The following is a 24,607-nucleotide window of genomic DNA, read 5'->3' as shown; positions in this document are numbered from 1 at the left end:
GGTGGAAATTGTTTTTAGAAAAGAGGCAGATAATCAAGGAACCGACAAGGTAAGAAAATTCTAAACTTATGTAAATTTAACTATTTGTTCCTCCATTTCCGTCTCTGTCCAAATGTATGTAATTTTTGAATTTTGAGCCGAAGAAGATCTCGAACGATTTGGTTCGATTCATGAAGAATACGAGGTCATAATTAATTCTTTCCTTCCGGCCGCCATGAACACGATAACTCTCAATCGTAGATTTTCATGGTAGGAATATTTGGATTGGGTTCGTTTATGGGCGAATTTCTTTTTATGGTTCAGATGTTTTGCATATCTAATCATATAACATTATCAATTTTTTTCCCGAAAATTTTTAAAATTTTCTTGGAACGACCTCTCAAAAAGTAAAGAATAATTAATTCAAACTTTTAATTGACCGAAGTTGTATCATACATACTTAGTTCATTCTGCTGAATATTCCAGATAAAGAAAATGTGAAATAAATGAACAAAATTTCCCATTATAAAATAACTTATTAGCACCGATTGATATATCCTATCGTTTGAACTAACGATGAAAATGAAATGCTAAGAAAACAAAACGTTTTAATGATGTAAACAATCCATTCTAGAATTGCTTCAACTATCTATACAATTTCCATAATTCACGAAGTGAAAAGCTTGACGCAGCATTGTAAATTGCTTGCAAATTTTTTTAAACGAGTACTAAATAATTCACTCACAAAGGAAAACCGCCTTACAGTCGTCCTTGGCTCTAATGCTATCCATGTCTTGATCTGATACATACATGAATGTCTATTGTAGCGGTTTCAAACTAATAATTAATTGAATTGAAATGTTCAACAACTATATCATCGATGACCTCAAACCGTTTACATTTCAATAAAATATGCATCATCCTGAAGGAATTTGGATGACAATATTGAACATCGAGATTACTACCATAAATTTGTGGGTCAACAGAGTTATGGAATAAAAAAAATTAGCATATTTATCTCCCTCAAAAAAATTCCTTATATACCTAAAGGGTTTTCCAATAAGAAGTTGCATTTCGAATATCCTGCTATCTAGGCAGCTATCATCTTTTAACATCTGATAACTACGCCATTACTAAAAATGGAACGTTACAAGCTTTAACAACGCATTGAAATTGGTGAAAATTTAAAAATTTAAAATCTAAAGCACTCGAAGGTCGTTGTGAAGCTGCTTCTCGGTTGGCAATAGTGAAACTGATGTAAAGTTTGAGCTGTTGTGACAAGTTAGTGATGTGAAGAATAAAAACCGTGTGCGTCGCTCAAAAACTACTGAAACAGATGATTTAACAGATGTCAAGTGATTTATTCTCAGTTTGGTTTGGCAATTCATCGTGAATAGACTCACGCCTGAACAACGCTCGCAAATAGTGCAATTTCATTTCGAAAATAATGGTTCTATGCGGAATACGTATCGCGCACTCCGTCCATTTTATTTTGTTTAGCGATGAAGCGCACTTCTGGTTGAATGGCTACGTCAACAAACAAAACTGCCGCATTTGGAGTGAAGCTAATCCTCAAGTGTATGTCGAAACACCGTTACATCCAGAAAAACGGACTGTTTGGTGCGCTTTATGGGCTGGTGGAATCATTGGTCCGTACTTCTTCAAAAACGATGATGGCCAGAACGTTACAGTCAATGGTGATCGGTATAGAGCCATGATTACTAACTTTTCTATTCCTGAATTGAACAACCATGATGTACAGGAGCTGTGGTTCCAACAAGACGGCGCAACATGTCACACAGCTCGTGCCACAATTGATTTATTGAAAGACACGTTTGGTGACCGCCTAATTTCACGTTTTGGACCTGTGAATTGGCCTCCAAGATCTTGTGATTTAACACCGCTAGACTACTTTCTGTGGGGCTGTGTAAAGTCATTGGTCTATGCGGATAACTCACAAACCCTTGACCATTTGGAAGACAACATTCGCCGTATTATTGCCGATATACGGCCACAAATGTTGGAAAAAGTCATCGAAAATTGGACGTCCAGATTGGACTACATCCGAGCAAGCCGTGGCGGTCATATGCCATCCTTTATTTCCTACCATTTATATACAGGGTGAGCCACGGTTTATGGTACCTTGTACTTGTACCTTTCGGTACTTGGAATCCTAGAAAGCTGAAATTTCATGTAGGGATTATCAATAGCCTGTGTATAATTTACGATGTAATAAAATAAGTCCCTAATCATACAGGGCTGTTCAAAATCACAGGCCAGACATAGTCAAATTACAAAAAATGCGTTTTTTCAAATGAAATGACCTGGCTAAACTCATTGGTACACCACCTTTAAGTAGAGTAAGCGGTGCATTTTTTATCGTGGGGTCCCTGTAGGCGTGATTCACATGTAACTAATGCCAAATTTCGAAATTTAGCGCAATATTCTTCTCCCTGTAACTCGAGAACGATTCAGGATATCTATGATCTGCTTTCTGATCGACAAATCGGCAGTGCTTAGAGAAAACAAAAAATTCCTTTTCCGATTTGGGGTTCGAACCTTGAAAGAACTAGGCCAACCCAAACTACTATTGATTGATTATTCAGTTCATTTGAATCTGAAAGTGCTTACATCTGACGGGTTAATATTAAAATAACCACTTTAGCTTGGTTCTAAAATAGAACATGGGTTTCCTGCTGTAATCTGGCAGCGTTTTTCAGGATTTCTACGCTAGATGACACGATACAATAATATATTTTGCATGTAGGACAGCTGTTTTTCTAAGTGAAGTGTGAAGCCCTTTGCTAGATGACAGTACTAGAACTTAATATAATATCCTGTACGATCTCGTTGCTCTCAGAGGTAAAAATAGTTCTAGGGTTTTCGTCTAGATGACAGACTCATTCAAGACCACCAGGATTTCAAACAGGATGTTGCCTGCATATGGGACATGATCTCTGTATTCTCAATAGTATCAGAAAAGCATGAATATGTAGAGCACTGGAAAATTTATATAGTAGATAGAATCATACAAATACATACTACAGTAAGAAGAACTTGATTCATATTTCTGCAGCCTTAGCAACACCTTGAAACTAAGGTCTGCAAAGCGAAAAAAAGAATATTATGGTTTCTATGCTTAACCTAAATTATAAATTTAACCTAAAAAATATAAATTTTCATAATAGACTTTGGGAATATGTTTATTTTTTAGATTTATTATTTAATTTAATCTATTTGTCGTTCATATAACTAAAAAGTGATATTAATAATAATTGTTATGAACTAAGTCACCAAAAATGCGGTGTGGAAGAGTGAATTTCATCCAATCTATCCCAAAAACAATATCTTTTCTCAATCGAAGAATAAGTGTATCTAGTTCTATCAGTTCCCATTTATCGGTGAGTACTCTAATTATATTTAAACGACAAAGTGATAATATTTGCAATATTTTTCAGACTTCTGCCCCCAATTCGCCAAAATTTCAAAGAATATTCTCAGGTATTCAACCAACAGGAACTATTCATTTAGGAAATTATGTAGGAGCAATATTACCTTGGAAAAAATTGCAGGATGATAATCAAGAAGTCATTCTTGAAATTGCAGATTTGCATTCCATAACGTTACCTCAGGTGAATATAATTCGTACATTTGTACCACTTTAATTTCATTGGTATCTGTTTAGGATCCTAAAAATTTATCTAGGAGCATTTTGGAAATGACTGCTTCCCTAATAGCCTGTGGAATAAATGCAGATAAAGTCCTTCTGTTCCAACAGTCTGCAGTTTCTGCACATGCTGAACTTTCGTGGATATTAGGATGCACTTGTACCATGGCAAGGTAGGTTTAATTGGTTTCTAGTATGTGTGATTTGTAGTAACAAATTACTTGTTACAGATTATCTCACCTTCATGCTTTTAAAGAAAAATCATCAACACTGAAAGATGTGCCGGTGGGATTATTTCTATATCCTGTGCTCCAAGCAGCAGATATCCTAGCTTATAAGTAAGATGATCAAACAGCAAGCATTGAAAAATTATTTATTTGTCATCCCTTGAAGGGCCACACATGTTCCTGTAGGTGAAGATCAGGTACAACACATCCAATTAACTCAGGAATTAGCAAGAATGTTCAATAAGAGATTTGGTAATTGTTTTCCAATACCTCATACGTTAATAACAGGTAGACTATTCAATTAAAGAGAGTCATTATGCTCATTTATGAAAATTTCAGATAATGCATATTCTAGGTTGAAAAGTTTAAGGGACCCAAATAAAAAAATGTCAAAGTCTGATCCAGACCCCAAGAGTAGAATAAGTATACTTGATAGGCCGGAAGTTGTAAACGAGAAAATAAAGAAAGCTGTTACGGATTTTACTTCAGAGGTCAGAGTCATGTATTAATAAATTCGATTTTTTAATTTATTTCGAATATTATTCTAACAATTATGCATTTTGAAGATTTATTATGATGCTGAGAACAGACCAGGTGTTTCCAATTTGTTGAGCATTCATTCTATCGTTTCCAATAAAGAAATAGAAGAGATATGTTCAGAATCCAAAGGATTAAATACTGTACAGTGAGTATATCAAATATAAACGATTTGAAAAAATATATATTGCTCAACACGATTGATATTGCTATTATTTGTATTTTCAGGTATAAATCAGTTGTTGCTGATGCAATAAATGAACATCTTCAACCTATTCAAAGCAAATATGAGTACTTAGTTTCTGAAGTAGGTTATATTGAGGAGATTCTACAAAATGGAGCTGATCGTGCGAAAGAAATATCTAATCGAACCCTGGAGGAAGTTAAAGAAAAGATAGGTTTTTTCACAATGGAGAAATCTTCCCGGATTGCTTCAAAACACTGAATAAACCAAACAAATGAACGTTTTGTTTGATAATGTGACAAAGATTCCTTAGAGTCATCAAATAATGAAATTTTGTGATGTATAAAAAATTTAAATAAAGATGTTATAAAGTTTGAAATTTGTACTTTTAATGCACACAATCCTTGATACCTATATAAACCCAGTTTTCACCAAGCAATAGTGTCAGTTTTTGCCAATGAGGTGACCAATTTTGTTAAAAAAATTATAGAAACATGACAAACAAAAACAGAACTTAATTTCCATGAATTTAAATTTGTGACAATGAAGTTTTGGGTGTTCTTGCTTGAATGGCTAGTAATCCTGTCTTTCTTGAGTGCACCCAAAATATTGCCCTGTGTCACACCTGACACTAATGATTACTTTACGGTGGTGACAAACTATAGTCAGTTTCTAAATTGCATTTCTAAGTCCCTTATGCAACCCAAAATACTTCACAGTAATCGTTACTAGCTACTTTGGGAATTATCAAAGTCAATTGGATCGATTACTGCTCCAATCTCACCTCAATAATTTAATTACAAAAGAGATATGATGAGCTAATTGATAGGACTATACAGTTCTGTCTTTTTGATGAGATAATGGTACAAATATATATATACATAAAATGAATAATAATAAGAGTTCTTCTAAAATATAATAGCGACAAAATATGAAGTTTCCAATCTCGCTATTGTTCGTATAAAAAAAGTACAATCGTGAAATATATTTCGGTGAATTTTTCTCGCTGAAGCTCACGTAAAAAAAACTTATTTGATTCATCGAAAATTTTTTTTCACAGAAATTCTTAGAAAAATGAGTTCATTCAGAATGAATGATTTTCATTTTAGAAACCGAAAAAAAATCCCGAACATTGCAGGTTTTCTGTCATTTTGAAATTTTTTGTGAGAGTTCTTCAACTATTGAGAATTGAGCACTCACCATAGTTTTGTCTATGGCACTCACTTCTGATGTCAGCAGAAGTAGTAACTTTAAAGGTTATTATTACATTATTCAACGACGTTAATTGAATTTTCCGCGAACTAATATTTTAAGAGATATCTCATTATGAAATTTTTTTTCAAATGGGACACCCCATCCATTTCTACAAATTTTGATTTTGAGCTTGAAGTTACCATTCCAAAAATATAGCGCATTTGGTATTTTTCAGTAGTCATATTCAAGATATTGAGTTTTCAAATTTTAACTGAATTGCGAACTGAACAGAAGTTTGGTTCAATAAATGGGAAAATGTTTGACATAATTTACATTTCCATGGTTACATTTATCATCGTCTACAAAGCCTACTTATCCAAAAGATAATATTTGAAAATTCAATAACTCTAACATAACTTCAGAAAACACCAAGTATGCTATATTTTTGGAATGGTAATTTCAACCTCTATCAAAATTATGTAGAAATATACAGAGCTCCCCATTCGAAAAGAAAATTCTTAACGATATCTCATAAAATAATAGTTTACGGAAAATTCAATTAACATCATTGCATTCTACGTAAAAAGTTGCTATAAGAATCTATAAGAAAATTTTCATTTCTGTAAAAAGTTGCTATCTTCTTACAGAAATGAAAATTTTTAAACAGAAAAAAGTTACAGCAATGTCTCGAAAATGTACATTTGTGGAGTTGCGGTTTTCGCCAATGAGTTTCTCATGAAAATTTGGCCCAGCCTGTAGATGCAGATGCAACTGACGCTTGAATGAAAAAAATTTTTGATTTCACGTCAATGATGCTCTCCTCGTTTTTCAATTCATAGAACAATGATTACGATGCGATTATGACAAAAGCGGAAATTGACGCGAATCCTCAAGGGAGAAAGGTCCACCCTCCACTAGATGACCTATACATATAACGCTTCCGCAACAACACAACACAGAATTCTTTAGACCGTTCCGAAAGAATAGAGCGTTTTGTCAGTCCAACCTTAACCTAATCTCTTGTCCTTCCCGACTTGGCAACCAGGCCTTCAATTGAGCCTGCGTCCCGGGGCGTCCATAAGCGTCGTCAGTCTCGCGACGGCAGCGTGTGCACCGCGATGCCGAGCTGATGGCGTCCCTCGAAGCCGTGCCCAAAAAACCGGTTCAGCGCACCCTTAGATAATAGCCGAAGTGAGTGAAAATGCAAAATAATCAAGAGGGACCGAGTCCGGCAGCCACGGGGGCCACGGGTACGGCCAGCACCAAGAGCCACGTCAACGGTGGCAGGTTCGATTTCGACGATGGTGGCACCTATTGCGGAGGCTGGGAGGAGGGCAAAGCCCACGGACACGGTGTGTGCACTGGACCTAAGGGACAGGGGGCCTACTCTGGATCCTGGCATTACGGATTCGAAGTTTCTGGCGTCTATAATTGGCCGAGGTAATGTTACACTGACTCAACCACGAGCCTCGCTTATCCTAGTGCGTTCAACTGTGTTGCCGGACCTGACTCTCCGCGTTTCCTCCAAATTTTCCAAACTTTTCTCTACAGGTTGCTTCGAATTCTCTGTGCCATCTCCGAGACTTGCGAATATCTCCGCCATTACAAATCCGATCAGGTTGAGATTTCGCTTGTATATATAGAACGACTATTTCAAGCTTCTTGCTCAATTATGTGGCGGTAGCTTAACCGCAACCATAGAAAATTCAAGCTGAATATCGAAAAACAAAATTTTCGATAATTAAATGGTTACAAAACCGACGTAGTTGAGATTTTGGGTGTTGATTTGAAATAATATTGTCAAGCTCAGTGCGAAATTTCAAGCTAATCACCTGATCCAAACCATAGAATATTCAAGAAGAAGAAAAAGAGAAAAATATTCAATATTTCGGTTATTACAAATCCGAATGGGTTGAGATTCTGCATGTCGTTATAGAATAATCATGTGGAGATTCGTGCAAAATATTGTGTTGATCACTCAACCAGAACCATAGAAAATTGGAGGTTATCATCGAAAAATATAACCCAAAATTTAGATCGAGTTGAGATTCAAGGTGCATATGAAGAATAACAATTTCAACCTTAGTGCAAAATTTCGTGATGATAGGGAATATCGAAAATTACCCAATATTTCCGATCAAAACAGATTTTGGGTGTGCATAATGAATAAAACGTTTGAAATTTCGAGCTGAAAATCGAAATAAAAACATTATTTTATTAATATTAGAATACTTTTTCATTCTGTATTATCGCTGCATTTTAAGTTTTCAATTTGATGATTCTCTTTTGTCGTTTTCTCTTTGAATTCGATTCTTTGATTTTCATCCTTTAAGATACTGAGATCAGGTCTTTGACCTAGGATAATCAATATAGTGGAGCAACCGATTTTTGTAGCAGATTCCATGCCAAAATCATTAATGGTTTCCAAAAAAAGCTCTGGACGTAGAACAAGTTTTTTCATTTGATTCTTTGGGTTCCATACATTCCAAAACGCAAACAGAGAAAATTTTGAAGGGGTTTTTTACCAAAATTTTCCTGTTCCAATGAAATTTTTTATTGCATTCAGTTTTCTTAAGAGCTGAGCGAATGAAAATTCCGTTTTCAGTTGACAAAGATATTGCATCAGCATTTTCAAATATTATTGAAATGGCACATCTGAAGATAATTTTGTAGAAATTATTTGAAGGAACTTGTTTTACACAAAATTTGGAATATATAAATCGAAATATACAAAATCTTCCAAAGGAATTTTGAACGAATGACATTTTCCATAAATTGTTTGCAAGTGACTCTCATTACTAAATTATTTATATTGAAATAAAGTATCTATTTAAAAAAAGGGTACACTGTTTTTTAGGAACTGAGCTATCTACATATGTTGTAGGTTCACCCTGTATCGAATCTTGTAGAGTTTACCTTATAAGAAAATAAAAAACAACTAAATAGTAGATAACAAAGTTCGATTCGTCCTCTATATTTTTTTATCCATGATGAATTTTCAATAGAGAAAATTTTGGAATAAATTATATCCAAAACTAGAATACAAAAGAACCCGGAGACTCTAAATCCATATATTTTAAAGGCTGAAATCGATCGAGAAATAATATTAACATATAAATATCCAAAAATTCCCGATTTACAACCAGTTAGTATTGTGTATCGGTTTTGTATCGGTTCATTTGACTAAGAATCATTGAAAAATAGTCCATTTCATTTGTGACTCGTCGAAACGTGAAAATAAAAGGGTTTCCTATATTTCACGGAAAATCTATGAGTTCTGGCAACATACTTCTAGACGTTCTTTGGCTCGTAACCCAAATCAAACTGCCGCATGTTTGAAGGTTGCCAGATCTCATCCGATACAATTTATTATTGTTGAATCTATAAACAACTCCTTCAACTATTATCATGAGAATTTCGGAATTCGTTCATGAAGATTATAAGTCTGAGTATATCATACTTGTCAGACAAGACATATGGAGTTGAAACCGAGGATTTTAATTGAAGTTTGATGTATTTCGTTTAATTGATTCTCACTAGTAAAGAACTCAATCGATACCTATCCTCAATTATGGGAACACAAAATTACAGATAGCTGTAATTTTTGAGCCAATTTAGACTCTTAATGAACTTTGCAGACATCAAACATACGTTGAATAAAGTCTTTTTTTAATTATACTTAGTGTGTTATAATTCAAAATTTTGATATAAATATCAATCTTTGTATATTTCATTAACTGTATCCTTGCTTATCTAGCCTAGTAATTCTGTATTACTTTTTAATACGTAATTTGAGATGATTTATGCTCCAGAAGGAAAATACAAAATTGGTTTTTCACGAAAATATGCTTGTGGAAATGACTGAATTAAAATGACTGCTATTTTTAATGTAATTCGACGACCTAATCAATCAAAACAGTGCCCTAATGGTCGAATATATACAATTCGTCTGCATAATGATATAGGCATCGACATTACCGCAAAGGGACAAAACACGAACAGGTATCAATGAAAATTGCGAATATCGAGCGCATGTCACGTTGCCAGATTTCTAATTCCATATAAATTGGAGCTTAGGTGATATTTCCAGAGGAAATTTATTTTTTGTGTTCGTTTTATCTTGATATGTCAAATAGAATGTTAGTGTCTCATATCAATGAAGAGAAAAACGTAGAATAACAACGTTTTCTTGAAAAGTTTCACAGACGACGTCAATGTTTCTCTAAAATTTTTATATTTAAGGTTTTTGCGCATACCTACTACATAGCTTTACTCTTCTCGATAAAGCATTTTGGACTAACAAATATATTCGATCATTATAATTAAAAGAGAAATCTTCACAGTTGTTGACATATGTGGAGTTTCTTCTTCTTCAGTTGGTACCACCTTGCTTCTAAAGGGTGTTTTTTTTTAGAGCTATAGAACATTAAATTGCAATAAAACAATGATGGGTTATTCGATTGACATGAATTTTATTTATCCGCAAGATAATCTTGTGGCATTACATTTTAAATATGATTTCTGGCATATGACCGCCACGGCTTGCTCGGATGTAGTCCAATCTGGACGTCCAATTTTCGATTACTTTTTCCAACATTTGTGGCCGTATATCGGCAATAACACGGCGAATGTTGTCTTCCAAATGGTCAAGGGTTTGTGGCTTATCCGCATAGACCAATGACTTTACATAGCCCCACAGAAAGAAGTCTAGCGGTGTTAAGTCACAAGATCTTGGAGGCCAATTCACAGGTCCAAAACATGAAATTAGGCGGTCACCAAACGTGTCTTTCAATGAATCGATTGTGGCACGAGCTGTGTGACATGTTGCGCCGTCTTGTTGGAACCACAGCTCCTGGACATCATGGTTGTTCAATTCAGGAATCAAAAGTTAGTAATCATTGCTCTATACCGATCACCCTTGACTGTAACGTTCTGGCCATCATCGTTTTTGAAGAAGTACGGACCAATGATTCCACCTGCCCATAAAGCGCACCAAACAGTCAGTTTTTCTGGATGTAACGGTGTTTCGACATACACTTGAGGATAAGCTTCACTCCAAATGTGGCAGTTTTGTTTGTTGACGTAGCCATTCAACCAGAAGTGCGCTTCATCGCTAATGGACGTAGTGCGCAATACGTATTCCGCACAGAACCATTATTTTCGAAATAAAATTGCACTATTTGCAAGCGTTGTTCAGACGTGAGTCTATTCATGATGAATTGCCAAACCAAACTGAGAATAAATCACTTGACAGCTGTTAAATCGGTCGCCATCATGAACAGTAATGCCAACTTAAAGTTATATACCTCGAGAAAAAACACCCGTTATTATTGAACTAAAATTTCTCTTCAAAAGGCTTTTTTTATTCGAAATGAACCTATGTAGCAGTTTGGTGTTGGCATCATAAAAAAAATCCCCAAAGAAATACGTGGAAATCCATTGAGTTATTCTGCCGATTTAAAAATAGCCAAACTTGGTCACTTTCATTTTTGACTCGTAAGCATACAATCGCAGTCTTATTCAATACATCGTTATTCCAAGGAATGATTTTATACTTACGATGCTAAAAGCGTCATCGTTCCAAATATCTCATTTCAAGTTCAATAGCAACGATGAGCAGATTCATAGAAATTTCTCCGAAATGTATTGAACGCACTAGATTGCATGAATAATGCTCGACAATTCAACTACTGCAACAATACTACATCCGAAAATAACAATGCAACATTTAAATATATCAGAATGAATCAAAGGGAATTTTATACCTTGAAAAATCACATCCACCTCAATAAATTAAACACATGATCAATTTTTTCGAAGTGTTTATTGCCAAACGTACAAAATAGAATTTCGAAATTGATTCCTCGCTTATCACTTGGTGAAACATAATTTCAATATTAATAAAAGAAATAGAATTTGCCTGCACATTCACGATCAATGAGTCTCATCTAATATTTGGGACAATCTCCTCACCTTTGAGACTATAACAATTATTCCCAACAAACCATCAATACTAAATGCTTCTATATGGTGATACCATAAAATAAAAGGAACAACATAACTAGTACTAGTGAAATAATCAAGATTATAATTTTAATTGAAATTTCATATTTTATCACCAAACTCAACAAGAACATGAAAACAATCCAGTTGACTCGCATCAAATCTTATTCATCCTTGATTGAACAAACTGCAAATGTTGAAGAGAATAAATCCCAAAAAAGTTATACATTTTTTATGTACGAATAAATAAAAGAAAACATATTCAATAAATAAATAAATATAAAGAATTTTACATGGGTATACATTTCACTTTAGGTCTGGGGTAATCTAAAATTCTGTACAAGTATTGTCTGAACTCCTTCTCTGTCAAGCAGGGTCCTTTATATTCTATCACTGGTACCAGTAGAACTCTAGGCTTTTTGTATGGTGTTTCCTTGGAATTCAAACAATCTGTATCGGGGTTTTCGGTTGTATTTTCACTACAAGGATCTGGAAAGAGCATAATAATGAAGATGGTCTCTATTGGCTTAATATTTATCTTACCTGTGGTACTACTTCCAGGGGTAGTAGATGTTGCAGTAAAATCTTCTGTTGTTCCTTTACTATCATTATCAGTACTTTCATCGGAAGTTGAGGTAGATCCTTCTGTTGACTCGTCGGTTGATTCATCATATGGAGACTTTGTGGTTGAATAACTTAAATAATCGTCGGTGGTTGTTGAATCAGAGTTTTGAGTTGAGGACGAAGTGTATCCTTCTGTTGAATTATCTTGTGGATTATCCGTTGTAGATGTTGATTTATCTTTGGGGTCGTTGTCAGTACTCTCATCAGAAGTTGAAGAAGATCCCTCAGTTGAATCATCTGTTGTTTTATCAAATGAAGACTTTGTGGTTGAATCACTTAAATTATCGTTGCTTGTTGTTGAATCAGAGTTTTGAGTTGAAGGCGAAGTTGACCTTTCTGTTGAGTTATCTTTTGTATTTTCTGCAGAAGATGTTGATTTGTCTGTATTGTTGTTATCACCACTCTCATCAGAAGTTGAAGAAGATCCTTCAGTTGAATCATCTGTTGTTTTGTCAAATGGAGACTTTGTGGTCGAATCAATATAATTATCGTTGTTTGTTGTTGAATCAGAGTTTTGAGTTGAAGATGTAGTTGATCTTTCTGTTGAATTATCTTGAGTATTTTCTGTAGAAGATGTTGATTTGTCTGTATTGTTGTTATCACCACTCTCGTCAGAAGTTGAGGAAGATCCCTCAGTTGAATCATCTGTTGACTTATCAAATGGAGATTTCGTGGTTGAATCACTGAAATTATCGTTGCTTGTTGTTGAATCAGAGTTTTGAGTTGAAGATGGAGTTGATCTTTCTGTTAAATTATCTTGTGTATTTTCTGTAGAAGATGTTGATGTGTCTGTATTGTTGTTATCACCACTCTCATCAAAAGTTGAGGAAGATCCCTCAGTTGAATCATCTGTTGACTTATCAAATGGAGATTTCGTGGTTGAATCACTGAAATTATCGTTGCTTGTTGTTGAATCAGAGTTTTGAGTTGAAGGCGAAGTTGATCTTTCTGTTGAATTATCTTGTGTATTTTCTGTAGAAGATGTTGATTTGTCTGTATTGTTGTTATCACCACTCTCATTAGAGGTTGAGGAAGATCCTTCAGTTGAATCATCTGTTGACTTATCAAATGGAGATTTCGTGGTTGAATCACTGAAATTATCGTTGCTTGTTGTTGAATCATAGTTCTGAGTTGAAATTGGAGTTGATCTTTCTGTTAAATTATCTTGTGTATTTTCTGTAGAAGATGTTGATTTATCTGTATTGTTGTTATCACCACTCTCATCAGAAGTTGAGGAAGATCCTTCAGTTGAATCCTCTGTTGTTTTGTCAAATGGAGACTTTGTGGTTGAATCACTGAAATTATCGTTGGTTGTTGTTGAATCAGAGTTTTGAGTTGAAGTTGAAGTTGATCTTTTTGTTGAATTATCTTGAGTCTTTTCTGTAGAAGATGTTGATTTGTCTGTATTGTTGTTATCTCCACTCTCATCAGAAGTTGAGGAAGAACCTTCAGTTGAATCATCTGTTGGTTTATCAAATGGAGATTTCGTGGTTGAATAACTCAAATTATCTTCATTTGTTGTGAAATCAGAGTTTTGAGTTGTACTCGAAGTTGATCTCTCTGTTAAATTATCTTGTGTATTTTCTGTAGAAGATGTTGATTTGTCTGTATTGTTGTTATCTACACTCTCATCAGATGTTGAAGAAGAACCCTCAGTTGAATCATCTGTTGATTTATCAAATGGAGATTTTGTGGTTGAATAACTCAAATTATCTTTACTAGTTGTGAAATCAGAGTTTTGAGTTGAAGACGAAGTAGACCTTTCTGTTGAATTATCTTGTGGATTTTCTGTAGGAGATGTAGATTTGTCTGTATTGTTTTTATCGCAACTCTCATCAGAAGTAGAAGAAGAACCCTCAGTTGAATCATCTGTTGATTTATCAAATGGAGATTTGGTCGTTGAATAACTCAAATTATCTTCAGTTGTTGTGAAATCAGAGTTTTGAGTTGTAGTCGAAGTTGATTTCTCTGTTGAATTATCTTCTGGATTTTCTGTAGAAGATGTTGATTTGTCGGTATTGTTGTTATCACTACTCTCATCAGAAGTTGAAGAAGATCCCCCAGTTGAATCATCTGTTGATTCGTCAATTGGAGATTTTGTGGTTAAATCACTGAAATTTTCATAGCTTGTTGTTGAATCGGAGTTTGGATTTGAAGACGAAGTTGATCTTTCTGTTGAATTATCTTCTGCATTTTCTGTAGAAGATGCTGATTTGTCTGTATTGTTGTTATCACCACTCTCATCAGAAGTTGAAGAAGAACCTTCAGTTGATTCATCAGCTGAAGATTTCGTGGTTGAACCTCTGAAATTTTCGTTGCTTGTTGTTGAATCAGTGTTTTGAGTTGAAGATGGAGTTGATATTTCTGTTAAGTTATCTTGAGTATTTTCTGTAGAAGATGTTGATTTGTCTGTATTGTTGTTATCACCATTCTCATCAGAAGTTGAAGAAGAACCTTCAGTTGAATCATCAGTTGATTTATCAAATGGAGATTTCGTGGTTGAATAACTCAAATTATCTTCAGTTGTTGTGAAATCAGAGTTTTGAGTTGAAGTCCAAGTTGATTTCTCTGTTAAATTATCTTCTGGATTCTCTGTAGAAGATGTTGATTTGTCTGTATTGTTGTTATCACTACTCTCATTAGATGTTGAAGAAGATCCCTCAGTTGAATCATTTGTTGATTCATCAAATGGAGATTTCGTGGTTGAATCACTGAAATTATTGTTGCTTGTTGTTGAATCAGAGTTTTGAGTTGAAGGCGAAGTTGATCTTTCTGTTAAATTATCTTGTGTATTTTCTGAAGAAGATGTTGATTTGTCTGTATTGCTGTTATCAACACTCTCATCAGAAGTTGAGGAAGAACCTTCAGTTGAATCATCAGTTGATTTATCAAATGGAGATTTTGTGGTTGAATCACTGAAATTATCGTTGTTTGTTGTTGAATCAGAGTTTTGAGTTGAAGATGGAGTTGATCTTTCTGTTAAATTATCTTGTGTACTGTCTGTAGAAGATGTTGATTTGTCTGTATTGTTGTTATCACCACTCTCATCAGAAGTTGAGGAAGATCCTTCAGTTGAATCATCTGTTGATTTATCAAATGGAGATTTCGTGGTTGAATAACTCAAATTATCTTCAGTTGTTGTGAAATCAGAGTTTTGAGTTGAAGTCCAAGTTGATTTCTCTGTTAAATTATCTTCTGGATTCTCTGTAGAAGATGTTGATTTGTCTGTATTGTAGTTATCACTACTCTCATTAGATGTTGAAGAAGATCCCTCAGTTGAATCATTTGTTGATTCATCAAATGGAGATTTCGTGGTTGAATCACTGAAATTATTGTTGCTTGTTGTTGAATCAGAGTTTTGAGTTGAAGAAGGAGTTGATCTTTCTGTTAAATTATCTTGTGTATTTTCTGTAGAAGATGTTGATTTGTCTGTATTGTTGTTATCACCACTCTCATCAGAAGTTGAGGAAGAACCTTCAGTTGAATCATCTGTTGATTTATCAAATGGGGATTTTGTGGTTGAATAACTCAAATTATCTTCAGTTGTTGTGAAATCAGAATTTTGAGTTGATCTCTCTGTCAAATCATCTTGTGGATTTTCCGTATAAGATGTTGATTTATCTTTATTATCATTATCAGCACTTTCATCAGAAGTTGAGAAAGATCCCTCTGTTGATTCATTCAATGGAGTCTTTGTGGTTGAACCAGATTCAGATGTTTGTGACGAATTACAACTGTCATCTATTGACGATGGTATCTTATCGGGTAATTCACAACTGTCATTTTTAGTTGTGGATATCAAAATATTCTCTGTTGTGGAAGAATGTCCCCCATCTGACGGAAGCTGATCTGATTCAGATGCTTGTGAAGAATCACAAGATTCATCCTTAGATGTAGTTCTTGTTCCTTCAATACTAGTTGTCTGCGATGAATCACTCGATATATCATCGACAGTTATTGGTCCGGTAGAAGTTTGAATTTTTTCTGTTGGTGTTATCTTCGACTCGTTGGATTCAGAAGGAGTAGATCTAGATTGTTCTGTATCATTGTTCTTTTCATTGATTGGATATTTATTTGTTTTAGATCCTTCGTTTTGTATATCAGATGGATTGTTCGTTGTGGAGTATATTCCATCATTTTTAGGGTTTGTATTTGAAACTATCTGATCAAATCTTGTATATTTATCTGATCCAGTTGTAAAGTCATCACTTTCCATCTCTGGAGTAGTATAACCTTCATCATCGGGAATGGTGACCTTTTTTTTATGTAATGAAGATGAGTTCAAAGTGTGCGTACGGTTGTTTATAATGAAATTTATTTCTGAAGAATCCAATTCATTATAATATGATGTTCTTATGTTACCCTCAGAAAGTGTAGATGATTTTTCCAATTTCAAGGAATCTGCTTCTGTTGTTTCACCTGTTGATGAAATGTTAAGAGAAATTGAGTAATAGATTTTGGGATACTCAAAGAAAATTAGTCTGTATAATGTGGGGTTAAACAAAATTTCTACCACTATTCTATCATTGAAATATTCTATTTTTTAAACTAAAAGCCAATAATATCAGTTTGTTCTGTAGTAGTGTCTTCTATATTGGTTTGGAAATAGGTATTGGGAAAAATGAGGTTAAACATTGACACTACGTTAATAGGTGTAAAATACAACGTTTTTATACAAAAGTCGGTCTCTTGAAAATCGAAGTTATTGGCCATTCAGCCTAATATAAAGTTCTTCAAAATATATTGACTATTTTAGTATTTTTGAAAGTTGGTTGAATTCGAAACCGTTTTTTCAATATCTCCCTTCTTGCCTTTGGAAAGTTCTTTGGTCTCATTATAATCAAAATCAATTTATAACATTTTTGTGAACAAAATTGAAATATTTCGAAAAGTGCAAGGTTAAAAATCGCAATTCCTTTTGAATTGAAAGTAAATTAAAGAACTGGATGGTAATATGAGGTTATTTTTTGTCAAATGTAATACATAAATTTCCATACCTAATATTCAATAGATTTTGAGAATGCACACTCACCCTGATGTTTTGAAGTGTTCACACCATTTGAGTTCGGAAGTCCTTCATTCAAATCCTGTGATGTAGAGCCCCTGTTTGTTTCTTCAGATGTCTCTTCTTCATATTTGTCGGTAGTTTTGGTACCTGCTGTTGAAATAAAGGTTGGACCAGCACTCGTAGAGTTTTCTTCATCACTTGTTGAAGATGAATCACTGCTAGCTGTAGACTCCGTTGTATCAGAAATTCTTAATATATCATTTACACTACCAACAGTTGTATCTCTTGAGTCACCTGAGACATCATTTTCTCCACCAGTTGGTCGACTAGTAACTACTGGATGATTTGCTGATGTTGTTGGCTTTCCTTTCGACCACCCCAATGCAAGAACATCATCATCGTAGTAATCAGGATCAACGGTTTTATGTCTTGGTGTGGTTCTATCAATTCTTGGCGTAACATTCTCTGTGTCTATCTCTTTACGTTGAATTGGGGGTGTAGTCTTAGCTTCAACGCTCTTGCAGGTACATGGCGGACTGTTACTTATCAAATGAGAAAGGATCTCCACTAGATGGCCCAGCATGCAGGATTTCTCTGATGGTTTGATTTTGGTCCACCAGCCATCTTCACAGGTGGGAGCACTATCGATCACATTGCATTGTAACACAAAAATCACTGAGATCACTGCAAGCGCAGCTGACTGCGCTAGCTTCATTATTGTATTTGAAATACTTTTGATGAAATTTGATTATATTTTTGATCCGTGCGTGACTTTCAGTATGGTAACTTATCCTTTAATGCAAGGTGAAGTCAATAGACGATTTATATATATGTATACTTAGGTGTTGTGTTTTCATGACAACTCTGAATCACGTATTCAAAATGACGATGTATCTCCCTCAAACTGTATCTACAGATCATTCATGAAAATTTTTTTGCCATATGTTCTTTTGGGATATGAATTATTTCCCATTTCTTCCTACTATGGTTGTTGGAAACTCTGCCATTGAATATTGGATGGTAGCGCAATTCGAAGGAATACACAAAACATAAACAATGGAACGTCTTGCATAACAAGTATTAGTAAACAATTGAAAACGGTTATTGATTGTTTATATTTCTATTCGGAATTCTTGGATACTCATTTCCTTTCAGTTGGAAAATATTCTCCATGAGTTTTCAAAATGATGATAATTTTTTTCTAAATTTAATGTGCACAAAGTATTAGGGTTGATCTAGCTCATTGATGCAATACGTATTTGTTTTATCAAATATGTTTGGCTTCAGTTTTGCTATGATAATCATAAAATGTTTAGTTATGTAAGTCCAGAATGAAATTCAATGCAGATGTCTCGAGAAATCTCCTCAAAAGACCTAGCTTGATAACCGAAGGTTGAAATACTTATGTTTCCAACCAAAGCTCAGAAACTCGAGAAAATTATTTGATTGCTTTAAACTTTTGGTTGTGGGATTGTTTTTGATAGATTTCTTTTAAGAAATTTGGCAATTAGATCTAAAAGAAAACAATGTCAAGCTTCATCCTTTAGGAATTCTATAATCGTCGTCGGCGTCGTAAACAGAAATTCAAGAAGTATAGGGTGTTTTATTTCGAGATAGATAACTTTAAGTTGGCATTACTGTTCAAGATGGCGATTTAACAGCTGTCAATTGATTTATTCTCAGTTTGTTTCGGCAATTCATCATGAATAGACTTACGCCTGAACAACGCTTGCAAATATGTAGTGCAATTTCATTTCGAAAATAATGGTTCTGTACTAAATACGTATCGCGCACTACGTCCAATAGCGATGAAGCGCACTTCTGGTTGAATGGCTACGTCAACAAACAAAACTGCCGCATTTGGAATGAAGCTAATCCTCAAGTGTATTTCGAAACACCGTTAAATCCAGAAAAACTGACTGTTTGGTGGGCTTTATGGGCTGGTGGAATCATTGGTCCGTACTTCTTCAAAAACGATGATGGCCAGAACGTTACAGTCAATGGTGATCGGTATAGAGCCATGATTACTAACTTTTTCATTCCTGAATTGAACAACCATGATGTCCAGGAGCTGTGGTTTCAACAAGACGGCGCAACATGTCACACAGCTCGTGCCACAATCGATTTATTGAAAGACACGTTTGGTGACCGCCTAATTTCACGTTTTGGACCTGTGAATTGGCCTCCAAGATCTTGTGATTTAACACCGCTGGACTACTTTCTGTGGGGCTATGTAAAGTCATTGGTCTATGCGGATAAGCCACAAACCCTTGACCATTTGGAAGACAACATTCGCCGTGTTATTGCCGATATACGGCCACAAATGTTGGAAAAAGTCATCGAAAATTGGACGTCCAGATTGGACTACATCCGAGCCAGCCGTGGCGGTCATATGCCAGAAATCATATTTAAAATGTAATGCCACAAGATTATCTTTCGGATAAATAAAATTCATGTCAATCGAATAATCCATCGTTGTTTTATTGCAATTTAAAGTTCTATAGCTCTAAAAAAACACCCTTTATCAGTCTTGAGGCAGCATATGATGCCAGATCATATTGGTATTGAACAATCTAAGGAACTAAGATAGAAAATGTAGATAATGAAACCCATACACCGAAAGGTAACAAATGGGATAAAGATTATATATATATATAAATAAAATTCATGTCAAGTTCTATAGCTCTAAAAAAAAACACCCTTTATATCAGAAAACGTCAATATGTTTGTGAAAACAGATCGGACCATCTTCAGATATCTCGTGTAGATTTAAAATAAAAATTCAAAGCTTAAGGCAAAACCTTCTTGTTGATTGCGTCAAGTGAACCATTGCAAATCATCTTCATGCTGAATTTCAGAAAGATCGTATTAGTCCTCAGCTAGATAAACTAACCGACAACAATAACGTCGAAGTAAAAGCTGTATACCTTTATACAGTTATGTGGTCTCCAATAACGCAATAAGCGCATGAATTAACTAGAGTTCGAAAGCTCCTAATAGAAAGTCAGTGTTTTTCTAGAAATTTTCAAAGAGTATGGACATACGACCATATCTTTCTTGCTCTATCTCAGATTTCATTCTTGAGTAGCATACAGCCTATCAATGTTGATTTTTTTACAAAAATATCCAATAGAATCAGATGACATAAATTTTCAGATTTTCTAGTCCGAAAGTTCATTGTATCGAATCAAGAAATTCCGTGTATAATTCCAATTGAAAATCCCAAAAGGAAAGAGCAATACGTGGGACCTTCAAAATTGAGGTAAATTCTAGATTCATGATTTTGTTGTAAATTCGCCAGCTTTTCCAAACTCTGTAATAGAAATATCACGGAAAATTGAACATCAAAGGTCATGGTGAAACTAAAACTTTCTCCAATATCACGATCACTTTGGTATAAAGTGAAAGTTCAACCACAGAAGATCATAGAACATGATGGGTAATCTCCAAGTTGCTTTCATCGTTTCCATTTTGATAGCTGTATGTTTCAATCTAGGGTTTACAGCCCCTAAACAGCCAATATGTATCCATTCACCAGAATTCAACTCGACGGAAAAATCCTGTATGTTCAAGTATTTCATGGAAACTTTGTCCAATTTGATACGTCAATATCAAACACCTGAAGGGAAGATTACTGTATGTTCAGAAAATACCACAGCTATTAATTAAAAACTCTTGTATTGTACCTTCTTCATTGAAAATATCAGTGAAAGTCTGTTTGGATTATTTGTAATAGCTCCATAATGAAATTGAATATTTGTATAAACTTATTACTTAAAAATAAATAATTTTTGAATAGTTGCATGAAGTATAATTTGTGTCATTATTTTTGACATTTATCTTGTCATTTGTGTTCAGTAGGTTATGTCATTTAAAGAAGAAAAGAAAGACATTTCAATAACATTTTAAAATTGCTGAATTCGAAAAGCATAAATCTGAGTCGGAAAAATCATGAAAAACTTTCTCAACTGACTCGTTAATGGATCCTTAATAGTTTTCATGCCTGAATATTATACTCGTCTATGTTTTAATAAACTTGAACCTTTTGTTTAAGTTCAAACAAAAGTTTTGAAAACAGCGAAGCCACAAAAATAGACGTTTTACTCTGATTTCATCCAAATACTTCACCTTGACTCGTTTATTGGAATTACGGTGTATCACAAAATATCATCATATTTACGACTTTATGAATTTCAATGGAAGTTGAGAATACGTAGTGTGCCTTGAGAAAATTCTTCATTTTGAAGGAATTGAGACTTTTACGTTCAGAAAAAACTTATCAAAGCTTTATGACTATTTGAATTCTTTTCATAATGAAGAGATATAGTTTCATCAGGAATTTCACTCTTTTTGAATTAAAAAATTTGAAACTTTTCTTTTTTTTTCAGTGGAAGTTGTTTCGAAGGACAATGGCAAAATGGAAAGAGGCATGGACTAGGAGTTGAGACAAGAGGAAGATGGATCTACAGAGGGGAGTGGACACAAGGTTTCAAAGGCAGATATGGCGTTCGGCAATCTAACACTTCAACAGCAAAGTACGAAGGAACTTGGGCTAATGGTTTACAAGATGGTTACGGATCAGAAACATATGCAGATGATGGTAGGTTCAATATTTTTTAACAATTGCGGATAGTATAATTTTACTTTTGAATGAGCCAAATCCGCCTAATGGTTCCAAGGTTATAAAAGGTGTTTTTTTAGAGCTATAGAACTTTAAATTGCAATAAAACAACGGTGGATTATTCGATTGACATGAATTTTATTTATCCGCAAGATAATCTTGTGGCATTACATTTTAAATATGATTTCTGGCATATGACCGCCACGGCTGGCTCGGATGTAGTCCAATCTGGACGTCCAATTTTCGATGACTTTTTCCAACATTTGTGGCCGTATATCGGCAATAACACGGCGAATGTTGTCTTCCAAATGGTCAGGGGGTTTGTGGCTTATCCGCATAGACCAATGACTTTACATAGCCCCACAGAAAGTAGTCTAGCGGTGTTAAATCACAAGATCTTGGAGGCCAATTCACAGGTCCAAAACGTGAAATTAGGCGGTCACCATACGTGTCTTTCAATGAATCGATTGTGGCACGAGCTGTGTGACATGTTGCGCCGTCTTGTTGGAACCACAGCTCCTGGACATCATGGTTGTTCAATTCAGGAATGAAAAAGTTAGTAATCATGGCTCTATACCGATCACCATTGACTGTAACGTTCTGGCCATCAACGTTTTTGAAGAAGTACGGACCAATGTGTCCACCAGCCCATAAAGCGCACCAAACAGTCAGTTTTTCTGGATGTAACGGTGTTTCGACATACACTTGAGGATTAGCTTCACTCCAAATGCTGCAGTTTTGTTTGTTGACGTAGCTATTCAACCAGAAGTGCGCTTCACCGCTAATGGACGTAGTGCGCGATACGTATTCCGCACAGAACCATTATTTTCGAAATACTGCACTATTTGCAAGCGTTGTTCAGGCGTGAGTCTATTCATGATGAATTGCCAAACCAAACTGAGAATAAATCACTTGACAGCTGTTAAATCGGTCGCCATCTTGAACAGTAATGCCAACTTAAAGTTATATACCTCGAAAAAAAACACCCGTTACAATTCATAATAGTTAGGTATAATGGCAACACTGTGTATTACTTTTGACAGTTCTCTAGTCATTTGTGTTCAGAATTTTATTCCATTTAACCATGGAAAGATATACGCTTCAACAAAGTCTAGAAATTGTTAAATTGTTTCATCAAAATCAGTACTCGATTGTGAAGACTCAGAGAAGTTAAGGAACAATTCATGAACGACATTATTTAGTTAATTGATTCACTATTCTTCGTGTTCTTGGTACCACATTCAAATTTGAGTCGATTAACTAAATCCATGAATTCTTCCTAAAAATCTCTCAGTATTCCCATATTTGAGAGAATTCAACAATTACAAAACTTTGATGAAGCGTGTATCTTTCCATGATTGAAGGGCAGAACCTACTGTACTCAAATGGCATTAGAAATGTGAAAAATAATACAGTGTTGCCAACATAACCCTTTCAAATCTTATAAATCCTGGTGGAAAACTTTTTATACTCAATTCAGATGTCAGTTTGACATCGAACGAATACTCGAAAGCTCCTGATCTGTCTTTTCTGGAATTTTAGCGATATTACTCAAACTTCCTCCCTATCGGAATCCGATGAATGAAATGACGTGGATAATTTTGACGAGATCTTACCGAATGTTGTGACATAAATATAACTCAACCTTGTATATAGGAACACATTGAACTCTCGTTTCTCTGATATGCATCAATGTTGAATTTGAAAATGGGAAATGTGCGTGGGGTGTGTTTGATGAGTTTCTGATATTAATTGTGAAGAAAACGATGTTTATTTCCTCACAGGAAACGGTTTCTGAGTCATTATTAATTTTGGTTGGACGAGCCCACTCTGAGATATACGAGGGGTTTCGGATAAAAAGATACCAGTCAAATTATAAGAAAAAAATATCGAAAACTCAGACTTTGTATTTGTCTTATACTGGGCGAGTCAATAGTGCTTGATAGGTCGATAACTAAGATTGGAAATTTGGGGCTAGGAGAATGATTCTAATTTTAACGTAATCAGCAGCACTCAGCGTATAAGTTTAAATTATTCTTGAATCCTGGTAGTTTTATATTTATTTCAAGCTATTTCATTCAAAATCAACCTGAGGAAATTCAGATTCCATATTCGGAAAATATATCCATGTTGTCTATGGTTCTATAAATATTTGATTGTCAAATTTTTAAGTTTTCATTCTCGATAATATTAGAAGCCACTAGGTATCGTAGTTAAAGAAGAAGGAGAGAGATATTACAATAGAAGCTTTGTATTTTAGCTTTCAGTATAATCGAGAACGAAAAATTTGACAATCAAATTCATTGAACCACAGACACATGGAAATATTTTCCGAATATGAAATCTGAATTTTTTCAGGTTGATTTTGAATGGAATTCCTTGAAATAAACATAAAACTACCACTATATTCACATGTTAATAATAAAAAAAATAATATTTTTTTTTGTGGAAAAACGAATTTTCCTCTATAACATTTCATGCCTTGGTTCGATAGTTTTTCCGATTACATATTTGGATAGCCCGTGAAAAATACTATCATTATGATGGGTCACACTTCAATATT

At 34.6% G+C, this 24,607-nt stretch overlaps 2 protein-coding genes across 2 annotated transcripts in view; both read left to right on the top strand.

Annotated features, from left to right (window-relative positions):
- The first annotated feature begins 3,143 nt into the window (after positions 1-3,143).
- LOC123678862 (tryptophan--tRNA ligase, mitochondrial) lies at positions 3,144-4,973 on the top strand. The gene is made up of 8 exons (XM_045616115.1): positions 3,144-3,380; positions 3,438-3,611; positions 3,665-3,819; positions 3,877-3,984; positions 4,040-4,161; positions 4,213-4,364; positions 4,440-4,558; positions 4,639-4,973. The coding sequence occupies exons 1-8, from the start codon at positions 3,279-3,281 to the stop codon at positions 4,853-4,855; spliced, it is 1,149 nt and encodes a 382-aa protein (XP_045472071.1). The 5' UTR covers positions 3,144-3,278; the 3' UTR covers positions 4,856-4,973.
- A 1,890-nt stretch (positions 4,974-6,863) lies between these two features.
- The window catches only part of LOC123678861 (junctophilin-1), a 34,114-nt gene continuing 16,370 nt past the window's right edge, over positions 6,864-24,607 (top strand). Inside the window, exons 1-2 of the mRNA XM_045616114.1 lie at positions 6,864-7,228; positions 21,812-22,023. Coding sequence (XP_045472070.1) covers positions 6,990-7,228; positions 21,812-22,023 — 451 coding nt within the window. The 5' untranslated portion in view covers positions 6,864-6,989. The remainder of the gene's footprint in view (positions 7,229-21,811; positions 22,024-24,607) is intronic.

The sequence above is a fragment of the Harmonia axyridis genome, chromosome 4 (genome assembly GCF_914767665.1).
Source record: "Harmonia axyridis chromosome 4, icHarAxyr1.1, whole genome shotgun sequence".
Taxonomy (NCBI): Eukaryota; Metazoa; Arthropoda; class Insecta; order Coleoptera; family Coccinellidae; genus Harmonia; species Harmonia axyridis.
This window is presented reverse-complemented; position numbering and strand designations above follow the sequence as displayed.